Source organism: Pezoporus wallicus, unplaced genomic scaffold (genome assembly GCF_028554395.1).
Source record: "Pezoporus wallicus isolate ANWC-B61680 ecotype Strahan unplaced genomic scaffold, APGP_CSIRO_Pwel_v1 contig_3710, whole genome shotgun sequence".
Taxonomy (NCBI): Eukaryota; Metazoa; Chordata; class Aves; order Psittaciformes; family Psittacidae; genus Pezoporus; species Pezoporus wallicus.
This window is the reverse complement of record NW_026640315.1, coordinates 3,347,647-3,359,302: the sequence shown is the minus strand read 5'-3', so window position 1 is coordinate 3,359,302 and position 11,656 is coordinate 3,347,647. Positions and strand designations below refer to the sequence as shown.

The following is an 11,656-nucleotide window of genomic DNA, read 5'->3' as shown; positions in this document are numbered from 1 at the left end:
AAGCAAAGTTCAGGTAGATTTCTCATTCAGTTTAGAATCAGAAGTCTATCTGTAGTCTCAAATCACAAAAAATAGCACTATTCTTAAGCATGAACATCCAGAATTTTGCTCAAAAAGTATCCTGACATAACATTAAAATATTTTAAGTTACCTCAATGCATGCTATTGCAAAACCCTAGGATTTTATTATATACGGTGTATCTTCTCAATCTCAGCCTCACAAATAGTCCTGTAATGAAATAACCACAGAATTATGTGTTAGAGAGATACAGGTATACATGAAAAAGAAATCACAAGACTGCTATTATACAGGCAATACAGTTTTATTATGCTCTTCCACCAATTGTAGCAAAAACATTAAACAACTGAAAGACTAATCAAGGGAACTTAATTGTCAACAGGAATTTCAGATTTATGTTCTAAATTTTAGACCAGGAAGGCCTGACAAGGAGAAAACAAACCATACACACATTGGAATAATAGTCTCTATTATGAAGATTTTATACCTTCTTCAAAAACACTGAGATTACTGAAGCACCTTACTGCAGGTTATGTATCATCTCCTCTTTGGCAATGAGATGCGTGGTTTTGTTAACTAGGGCCATGAGTGAGTTGAGCTTGTGAGACCAGTCATTGAGTATATTGTTTGGGTCCTTTGGCCTCTGAAAATTGATAATTCCTGCCAGCCTGTCTACCTTAGCAAAGATGGTTTTATTAACTACCAGGTTAGACAGGAACTCCTCCGATTCCTGTAAAGACAAACAACACTAAGTCAGGATAAAAGCTTTTTTATCTATAAAACATCAGAATTCCTCCCCAGCATTAAAGCAGGGAACAAGATTTTCTTTACACTCAACAGAAATACAGCTATAGTAATATTGTACTTAAAAGCCCACGCAATTAAAACTACACACGTTGGCACTGCAAGGTAATTACCTTTCATGGAATTAGAAGTTTAATATCCTACACCAACAGACTTTTACACTTTGGAACACTTGGCTACACGGGTATCAGATCAAGCCGTCTGAGAAGAGGGGCATAGGAAAATCTGTGAATTACTGACTACTGTCAAACCAGGTTTATTTGTGGAAAAGAGCAGATTTAATTAGAAGGAAGTACGGCAAAGCTTTTCACTTGCACTTGAAATACCAATATGCCATGATGTATGAACCCCTTTGGAAAGCTCTTGAAAACACAAAGGGGGATGACAGAAAACTACTCCTGCCCATGTCCCCAAAGTACAACCATCCATGAACAGGGACATTTAAAGGTGAGAAACCAAAACCCTGTTTTATCTTCAGTCAGTTTTAATTAGCCATTGACAAAAACCTTTTAACACTGAAACACAAGACACAAAGCTCCAGCATTTAGATGAGATGTTGAATATAAGTGAATTTTTAAGAGCAGCTTTTGCCGTATGGGCACGTGCATCATGAAACCGTGTTCTGCCTGGATTAAAAAAAAAAACATCAGTTTTCTAAGTCCCCAAAAGGCATGAAAATACACTCAGGTCTTCATGTTGACTAGCAAAGCAACAAATAACTGGATTAATATTATTACCGACTTTTACACTCCTCATAAAAAGAACCCAGTGAACTGAAGTTCAGTTAATGCTCCCTATCTATTAGTATAGCACACTTCATTCTCCCTGTAAGACCTGAAAAGCACTGGTAACACAAACGAGGGATGAAGGACAGGCTGAGGACAAAGCCAGGAGAGCTGCAAGAATAATACATATATTATTCTTGCATATAGACAGGCATATAGAGATACAGTAACAGCTACTTATATCCATAGCCACAACAAGTGTAAACCCTGAGAATTGTGAACCAAGCACTGTACTTCTACAATGCTACATCTTCCTGCATTGTCTGTAAAACAATGCCATGATGATCCATGGCATCACTTACACAGCTTTCCGAGCAAAAAAACAGAACTCAAAAGAGAACATGACTTTGCCTATATTTTTGCCACAAACACATGTACACATATGCTTCCAAACCCTTTATGAAAGAAGGATAAGGAAAGTAACACTTACATCAACAGACAGATCCAGGAGCTGTGCCATTCTCTTCATTGTAATTCTGGTGTAATATTTAGCCATTATTCTAATATTCTGGAATAAAAGTTTTCAGAGCAGAGAGTTATGTGCAAAAAATAACTGAAGCAGACTGCAAAAATATAAGAGCCAATGTTAAAAGCAGATTAGGAGCTGTGTAAGGTTCAGAAGGTACACGAGGTAATTATGAACATGAGTTCCTTTGTTTGTAAAAGGCAGAAAAGTCTCTACGTGACAAATTAGTAGGTAATCTAATCAACTAATTACAAATTCAATACAAAACAAGACTTTCAAGTTTCTGCTCCATTGAAACGTGAATGCTAAATCTCACAATTTGAGTGCAGTATAATTTGTGTGTTCTGGCAACTGTGCCAAATACCTATCAATAATAAAGAGAGATGAGCAAATGTTGAAAATGGAACACAATGGACAAGGCAACTATCTGCTGCTTTACTACATGCTGCTTTTGTTTCTCTTTGTAACTGAAATACGGCAAGTGAAAAGCATTTTTAGTTGAGGCGCTGAATACATAGCTAGAGCTTAAAAACTGACAGACTTACATGTTCCACAACTCTGTTCTTTAAATCCTTCCATCTCTTTTCACCTTCCTCTGTGCAGCCAAAAACATCTGTTGCAGGACTGTCGAGGGATCCTTCTCTCAATTCTTTCCCATATTCTTCAACTAGGGCAGTCCATCGCATCAATTCCATGGTGGTAAATAGTTTTAGGAGGTCTCTAAATGATTTAGTAAAGTTGGCTTACAATCCTGTATTAATAAACCTCATTTCATACTTAAATAGATCAAAGCAGTACTTTAATATGCTTTCATTTTATTTCTATTAGTATTTATTGTTCTTCATGAATGTAATACTTCACGCTATGGGGGCGGCTCAAGTCAGACTGTGTTGCTAATAAAGATCTTTCTCTCATTAAAGGACATTTACTTTAATGTAGAACTTGCACAATCATGAATATTGCATTATTTTTCATACAGCATTAAATTCCCAGATGCTGACAGCAGACTCAGCACAGTTTCCACTTGCACAGCCAGCTTGAGAGAAACATTCTTTGTTTTAACTAAGAACCGTGTTAGAAAGAATACTTACTTATACTTGGGGATTTCTTCTAGCTTTTTGTCACTACTAATTCTGTGCACCAAATCGGACTGTTCGTTGTCATAGGGTGAAAGAATTACATAAAGAACAACGCTCTTCAGTGCCTGTTTAAGAGGAAAGAGTGTGGGTTTTCTCCCATAATTAAACAAAGGAATTGAAAACACTTCCCACAGACCTCAAGAGTTTAACATGTAAAAGGCTTAAGCCCAGTGTATTAAGTTTAGGTGAAACTGATGTTATCTTGCGGTAAATTAGAGCTGTTTTCAACTAATCAATTTGTTAACACAGCCATTAAAATAACCCCAAGAACAACAGACTGATGAGCTACTTCAACTGCTGTAAATTGATCTGGTATAGAAATGGGTATTTGCCACATGAAAATACAGACATTTTGTATGTAATGCTTCTTTACCTGCTGCCACTTCTCGCTTTCCGCCTGGATACAGGGAGTATCATAAATGGCTCTGTAGTGCTTGCAGATAGAGAGGTAGGAGCCTTCATGTTGATCCAGCTGGATCATTAAGTTGTAATATTTCAGCTTCAGTTTCTGAAACAGTGGCAAACAGCAAAATTAATACAGCTCCGTGGGTCATACTGGATCACAGAAAACAAAGGGATTCAAATACACTTGGACCTGAAGACAGTCATAGCAGATTAAAATTGGGAAGGGCAGAGGGAGAGGAAAATGTCCTCCAGTGACTTACTTCTGTGTTTTCTTCTTGGAAGAATTTTGTGTTAATTTTTTTGCTGATAATTTGAGTCCGAATATAGTCTTTTACAGCTAGACAGAGTCTCATCTGCTCCAAGATAAATTCTACACGTTCTTTCTTTTCCATTGAACCATAGGTTTCCACCTAAAATGAAAATGTAACTATTTAACACTGTCAAAGTCAAATCAAATGAAGTCTTCGTTGTGCAAGGAGAGTGGGAGTTTGTCAGGGTGGAGAGAGGGGAACAAAACAGAAAAAGCAAGTGAAAATGGAGAAAAGAATCAGAAGAATCCATTAACACTGAACTCAATGCACCACCTGGAGAACTGAAATCTGTTTTCCAAGTAGGAAATATTCTAAGTAACCCAACTATGAGACTAAGGAAACCAGCTAAAACTGAATTACACTTTGACTAATAATCTCATTCCAGGCATTTCTGCAGATGTACCTGATGAAGTTTTCAAAGGATAATCTAAGAGATGACATGATTTTGAGTGACAAGGCACGTTACCTGCAGTTCCTGCAGAATAGAGGCAGCCTCTTTCACTTCACCATTCTGTTCTTTTATTGTTGCAAGTGTCTTTGTCAGGCGAGCACGTTCAATTTCCACATATATCTGAAAGCAGAAGCCATAGTTTAAACACTGGCATTTTCTAAAGTGTGCAACTCGAAGTCTGCAACCCAAGACATTTATTTGATGTTGTCATACAACCGATTAATTCCTTGTGTTTCTATCCTCTAGACTGACACTATCTACAACACACACAGATAAAATATGATGGATAGTTGATGCACCAGAAGCACTTGGGCCAAATTAATCTAGAAGTAATACTTAATACCATTCTTTAAGTAAAGATAAAAGGATGTGCTCTGTGAACAAAGTATTAAATATTTTGACTAAAATACACCAAAACAGATACAAAGTTAAGACTTCCGTGGTTAATGGGCAGTACCATTTGTGCTGTATTACTCACTCCTAACCAGCTGTAAATCAACAACACCTGATTACTAACAATTTAGACTTTAAACAAACAAAAGCCATAACTAACAGAAATTTGCCTTATTCCAGAATTATTTTCTTAAAGCAAAAGGAATATTATGTGCACAATTAGCTTGGTATAATGTTTTGATATCACCTTCTGGTTACCGTAACTGTATGTAACACCTTGCCGAGTGCATTGGAAATTAAACTAAACCTGCCCATTTCTCTTAGAAATTCAAATGCATAACATTTTCCAAGTGAAAAATAAATGCCATTTTAGCACTCTGAAATGTATTATTTTGTTAATAATACATCCAAACATCTGCATCCTGGAAATACGACCAGTGTTTTAGCACATTACTTGACTGTGATTGCTGTCTTTTGGACAGGAATATACTACTTGGTTTCTTGGGTTAACTTAAATATTACTTTCGCTTTTCTTTGTACAAGATTAAGAAATAACATTAAGAAGCTACGCTTTTAAAGAAGGTGAACATTTTTATTCTACCTTTTAGACACTGTCTTAAAACAAAATCTTACTTTTCCTTCTGTAACCATACGCAACGTGTCAATTAAGCGCAGTTTGACTGGCAAGTCTGTGATTTCTTCAACGTAAGTACAGCACTGCTGGACCATTTTAGCAACTGCCTAGAACAACAACAGAACAGAAAGCATACCGTGGGGTTAGATTTTGCAAAGGTATTCAAACTATAACACTCAGAGGTAAGTACTAAATAGTTTCATATCAAACTAAAGATACTCGTTTCAATAAGAATGTAAGATACATCATCGCTTTGACTCATAAAATTGTGTGCAATGCTGCTAGCAACTGATGCTACAAGTCAAACGTGATGCTGTTCTGTCACTTCTTACATCTCAGTTTTTCCAGTGATACTCAGTTCATCCCACATGGTTCTCGCCTTAAAAGTAGCACTCCTGCCAAATCCACACAGCTCTCACATGGACTGACAAAACTTATCTGTTTGCCCTAAGACCTGCATGGTTGAAGGAAAGTGTATCTTCTTTTAAGGGTGTGCACTAGCCCTTCTCTTTAGGACACCTGCAGATTTTTCAGGAAGGAAAGGAAGAGGGGCAATTATTTCTGATTGATGCTTTCCCATCTCTGCATATTCCCAAAGAGGCACCAATAAGCAAGCATCCTTCAGTGGCAAGCACAGGTACTGGTATATGTTCTCCTGTTAACAACGCTGACAAAGGTGTTAGAATTATTATCAAAATACATACTTCTAAAAACCAGAAAGTGGGATGAAACTTCTAGAACTTCTTCCCCAAAAAGAAAATTCAGCCAATGAATTGGAAGCGGAAATGATTCAAGTCTTCGGCCAGTCTGAGCAAGTTAGAGAACTAAACTGTACTGGACTTTTACACAAACTCCTAACGTTTCTGTACATTAAGTATGTGACCTTTTTCTTCCTAAAGCAATGATGCCATTAAAATTACCTGCTGCTGAGTTCTAATTAAGTCAAACTAAACGCACAGTGCAATAAACTTTGTAACCTCTTAAGCGCAAGTGCATTCAGCTATCCCGATGGCTGATTTCTGAAACAAAACTGAATTCCAGAGTGTGAGTTTCAGAAGCAAGCATGTAAATCATATATCTTATTTGAGCACAGCAAACTGTAGTAATTGTTTAATGGACACCTCATGTAAACACGAAAAATTAACAATAGGGAATTCAGGCTTTATGCAGAAGAGCGTAAAGATGAATCACCATCTAAAAGCATTGATACGCATGAAAGCAGAAAGCCACAGCTGTGTTGCCAAGAATGACAAGCTGGACCACAGGGTGCTGAGGCACCACATGAAGACAGATGAACTCCAGACATCAGTTTCATTACTGGCTTTCATATGCCTACCAAAATACATCAGAAGCTAAGAAGAATACACTGAGGCAGGCGCTACGAAGTCAGGAAAGTCCCTAGACACTAGGGGGAATCAGATCCATAATACATGATCGAAATGTAAGGTTTGTTTCAAAGGATTAAATTCACCTGTTTTAACTGACTTCTTCTCTTTGATAGAAGAATAATGTTTTCATTAAGGGCATCCCAGTCCTTAGCTTCGTAACACATTTTCACTATAGCAACTAAGATACGGGATGTGGAGACCATGTCAGATGCCTGCAAAAAACAAAGAGCGTATTAGTGATGGACTGAACAAGCTGCAGACCTCCATGCCTTGCATTCCAATTCTATGAAGGGAAAAAACCTGGTTATTCCTAGCCTCACTGATTTATTTCCTTTTTAAAGAAAAGAACAGCAGAAGAGAAACACCAGACTGCAATTCCCCACACGACTTGAATGCAGTGGAACAGGAGGGGTGTAGGACACCATATGCTGCTTACCGTTCGTGTTTGTTTTTCCAAGGAGAGAAGGTTTTCAATTACTTCTTGCAATCTTCCTTCCTAATGTGATAGGGAAAGAATTATCACAGTGAGTGAAGAACACATTTCAATTTAAATGGAGAGTAGCTCCAATTCTCATGTAAGTAGAAACCAGACCAGTCCGCACGCTCATTTAAGTTTGGGGTGTACTACAAAGGGGTTTTCCCCTTAACAAAAGAAACATACACTGTATTAACTTTAAGGTTCTACACACAGATGAAACTGGAAAGATACGAGTTCCATTTCTGCCCAACACATGCCATAAGTTGCTAGGTTTCTCCCTCAAGACAGACAGGTATCAGGCAGGTTAGATCAGCTCACATTCACCCACCTAGACAGAAGGCTCATTTCTTCCTAGCCAAAACAAAGCTTTCAGTGAGAACAGAGATGCAATTAGATACCTTGGCCAAGAAATTGTTCTACCATTACTTTCATCCACATTCATCATATCTTAATTAGAGGGTATTACAGAAAGTATAAACTACATGTTTTACTGTCTAAGCATGGAACTGGGACTTTCCAACCCTAACTATTCTATGATTCTATATTCTATAATTATAATACTGTTGTTTTTTGGGGGTTGAGAACTGTATTAGCCTATCTTTAGAGAACCTAAAGATGCCACAATGTACTTTTAGTCCTAAATTGTAATTCCTACCAATATCTCGTAAAAAAGAAAGTTAATGTTTTACACTGGATTTAAAATGGCAAAGCTGGACAGGGCTTGGAGCAAGCTGCTCTAGTGGAAGGTGTCCCTGCCAGCGGCAGGGGGTTGGAACTGGATGAGCTTTAAGGTCTCTTCCAACCCAAACCAGTCTGGGATTCTATGATCACGGGGGAATTTGGGCAACTGTGCAGCTGCAAAAAAAAATGGTTAGAAACTAGAGAATTAATAACAAAAAAAGAGAAAATTAGATTTATTTCTAAATCACACCCACCCCACTGAGACCTTTCAAACCAGATGTAATGTTTTGTCAAGGATGTGCTCTTACTGCACATAGCAATACGTGTTATGAAGCAGTGACCATGGTCGTGGTGTCCATACTCATGCAGAGCTGTGCCCATGAACGCCTGTTCCTACTCTCCATACAACACAGTCTTAAGATAATGTAAGATGTGTTTTGCTCATTTTAAGGCTACTGCCTTCAGAATCCTACATGCGCTTTACAGAATAACGTGTCCATCACAAGAAGACGTGGATCAGGCAGGGTATTTGTGGCATGGAAAGAATTAGATGCCATCCTACCGCGACAGAACCTAATAGCAAATCCCCTCTGTCTGTTATGAAGTCTGAGATGAGGCAGACCATTACAAAAAGTCTTTAACACACACCCTATGTGTGATTACTTCTATGAACCCACCAAAAAGCCATCCTGAGGTGGCCTGTGGCTGGGTGCACACGCGTTTGCTGAGCAGATGCCAAGCACCCCATCAGCCTGCCATGGCTCTGGCCCTTCATGCCAGCCTTCTGGGGCACGTACACAGCCCAGTCAGCACCAAAGCGCTGCCTGCCCAACCTGACAGGATCGGCTGCACTCTGCTCTCCTCTCGCCTCCCTCCCGACCCTCCCGTGCGCTGCCCGGGAAGCAATGGAGCAGCCCCGACTTCTCCCTTTCCCCAAGGCAGGGCCGGGTGTCAAGAAGCGGCCGCACGCATACCCCGGGCCTCCCCGAGCGCGGCCTAGCTCACCCCGCGCCATGACTCAGCCCATCCGCCCCGTCCCGCTCACCTGCGCCAGCCGCTCGCACTCGGGCAGCCGCTGGTCCACGGTCGCGCTGTAATCCACCTCCATTTTCACGATGCGGCCATCGGCCCGCTCCGCGCCGCCCTCCGCCATGGTCCCGGCTGCGCCCCGCGGCCCCCGCCGGCACACAGCGCACCGGAAGCGGGCAGGACCCGCACAAAGCCTCACGCTCGGCAGGCGCTGACGGAGCCACCTCCGGCCGCCTCAGGACCCGGGGCGGGGCGGGGCGTGAGGGGCGGGGACACGCCGAAGGGGCGGAGCCTGGCGCGGCTATTGGCGCGCCCGGGAGGAAGGGGTCTGCCCGGTACCCGGGAATGGGGTGCCAGGCCCGGGGCACTGGGTCCACAATGGAGCCCTCCGGTATCAGCACTGCCGTGGGGGCTCGGCACAGCCGCTATAGCCACGGTGTTGCTCGTAGCCGGTGTCAAGAGCTCCAGACCTTGATGGGGCTGCGGGGGGGGTCAGGGGGACGGTGTTCTTGCGCCGTTCCTCTGTATGTTGGGACGGGCACACCGCGTTCGTGCGGCGGGCAGCCCCACGGTGCGACCTCGGTGGAGGAGGCGGGGTGCAGTAGCTTGTCACCATGAGGATTTAAGTGTGTGTCGTGTTCCAGCCTTGAGCCATTGAATCAACTTGCGTTGCTGGAGAGGTGAGGAGAAGGTAGGAGATGCCATGATTTTGGGGAGCGCAAGCATCCTGATTTCAGACGGTGTTGCACCATTCGTGGCTTTGATAGATGTCGGTACAATACACGTGGCGGCAGATTGTTGTCATCTCCCATCCCAGCAGAGGATTCCATGCACTACAGGAACTGCAATCACTGGAGGAGTTCAGCGCTCATAAGCTCTTTCCTGTGAGGGTGCTGAGGCGCTGGCACAGGGTGCCCAGAGAAGCTGTGGTTGCCCCATCCCTGGCAGTGCTCAAGGCCAGGTTGGACACAGGGGCTTGGAGCAAGCTGCTCGAGGGGAAGGGGTCCCTGCCCGTGGCAGGGGTTGGAGCTGGATGAGCTTTAAGGTCCTTTCCAACCCAAATCAGGCTGGGACTGTATGTTTGCGAGAAAGCAACTCCTAAATCCTGATCAATGAATGCCCTTTTCTGTAGGGGTTCTCTCCTGGGGGAAACAGGTTACTATAACATTACACCTTGTGTTGTGTTACTCCAATCTGTGTACGTACCAACATGTTAACGTGGCAAAGGCGTATTCGAGATAACTGCTACATCTTTTGCTTATGGAATGAAGACCGAGTTACTGCATCTGGTGTAAACTCAGAGTAATTCTGTTGAAGGAGTTCAGAGCCAATACTGTATTTTGCAGTTGTGTCTGGTACTTGCTTTCCAGCTAGCACAGCACAGACCATGGACTTGAGTCACCTTCTCTTTGAACTCAGACTTAAGAAGTCTAGTTATCAGAATTTATCCTTCATTCGGAATGATTTTTGGTTATTAATTGACCTAAATACCAAAACTACATGCCTGTCATAGAGAGTGAGCTCTCTCCTAACGGTGGCCATTCACAGGTTTTTACAGAGCTTTGGCTACTTATTTTGAATGGCAAAATCTCCATATTAGTGTAATTTTACAGTTGATGGATAAGGAGAGATGGCTTTCAGGGAAGCAACACGTCACACGTAATGTAATTGAGCATGTTTCCATACACAGTCATGTTGGTTCAGGCAGCAAAAGGGTAAGGAGGTGAATGCATAACTGCAACTGTTACCTTCCCTCGCCTGCATGGGTGTGCTGGGACATGAGGAGGCAGCTTTTGCCTCCAATGTAGACTTCCTGAATGGCTCAAAACCCCCTCAGTTCTTAGTCAAAACTCTGGAAAAATGCCTCAAGGAGTAGTTGCCTTTTGTTGTCTCTTTTGCTGACACAAGTCCATGTGGAGTTACTGCTCAGCATGGTTCAATATGGGCTTTTCCCCCCAGGTCAAAATGAATGAGGAGTGAAGAATGTCCCATTTTCACAAGTGGCCACAGAGAACACGATGCAGAGGTAAGAGATTTGTTTCTTACAGTACACAGAAAACAGACACTGAGGTGGGCTCGCTTGGCAGAAATCCTGCCTAGCTGGAGCCAGACATCTTCCCTGCCAGCATGACCTGAAATGAAAGCATTTGGTGAGCACTGTTTGTAAAGGGTATTGGTGGGGTCCCTGGTTAGTTCCCCACGTGCATGTGCAGAGAGCACTAAAATGGGCTGTTCCCCTGGGGGTGAGTGTGGGGAGACTGAAGAGCGTTTCACTGTAGGTAGGGGAAGTGATTTTGGTTTCTGGTTGAAGCAGCTCCGGGATCAGATACTACTTTCTGCAGACATCATGCTTTGATGTTTTAAATAGAGCTATAATGGTCAGCTTATGCTGAAATCAGGTAACCGGAGATAAACTTGTTTAGGTCTTTCTCCTATTTTTATTGAAATCAGTGTCTCTACCTACAGCTGAGTAGCATCAAGGCCTTATGCAAATAAGTTCCACTTACTTATGCTGCTTTTTCAGCAGTAATCCAGATACATTGTCTTCCATGAATGAACCCATTAGCAAATCACTTAAAACTGAAGCAGATGGTTTAGATCTGAATTTGCATTACCTGTAATCTATAGGTAATATCATATCATAGCATCATGGAATGGTTTGGGTTGGAAGGG

General features: G+C 42.0%; 1 protein-coding gene across 2 annotated transcripts; it reads right to left on the bottom strand.

Moving 5' to 3' along the window:
* Positions 1–304: 304 nt before the first annotated feature.
* On the bottom strand, positions 305–9,138 carry PSMD12 (proteasome 26S subunit, non-ATPase 12). 2 transcript variants are annotated; one of them, XM_057418483.1, is made up of 11 exons: positions 9,000–9,138; positions 7,232–7,291; positions 6,879–7,007; positions 5,407–5,514; positions 4,396–4,500; positions 3,879–4,028; positions 3,587–3,721; positions 3,166–3,278; positions 2,620–2,794; positions 2,039–2,116; positions 305–749 (listed from the first exon to the last, which is right to left on the bottom strand). In XM_057418483.1, exons 1-11 carry the CDS (start codon positions 9,105–9,107, stop codon positions 540–542), a joined length of 1,371 nt encoding a protein of 456 aa, XP_057274466.1. In that variant the 5' UTR covers positions 9,108–9,138; the 3' UTR covers positions 305–539. The 2 variants fall into 2 exon arrangements, with proteins under 2 accessions (XP_057274466.1, XP_057274467.1); XM_057418484.1 differs by lacking the exon at positions 305–749 and having other exon boundaries at positions 2,040–2,171.
* Positions 9,139–11,656: the final 2,518 nt, after the last annotated feature.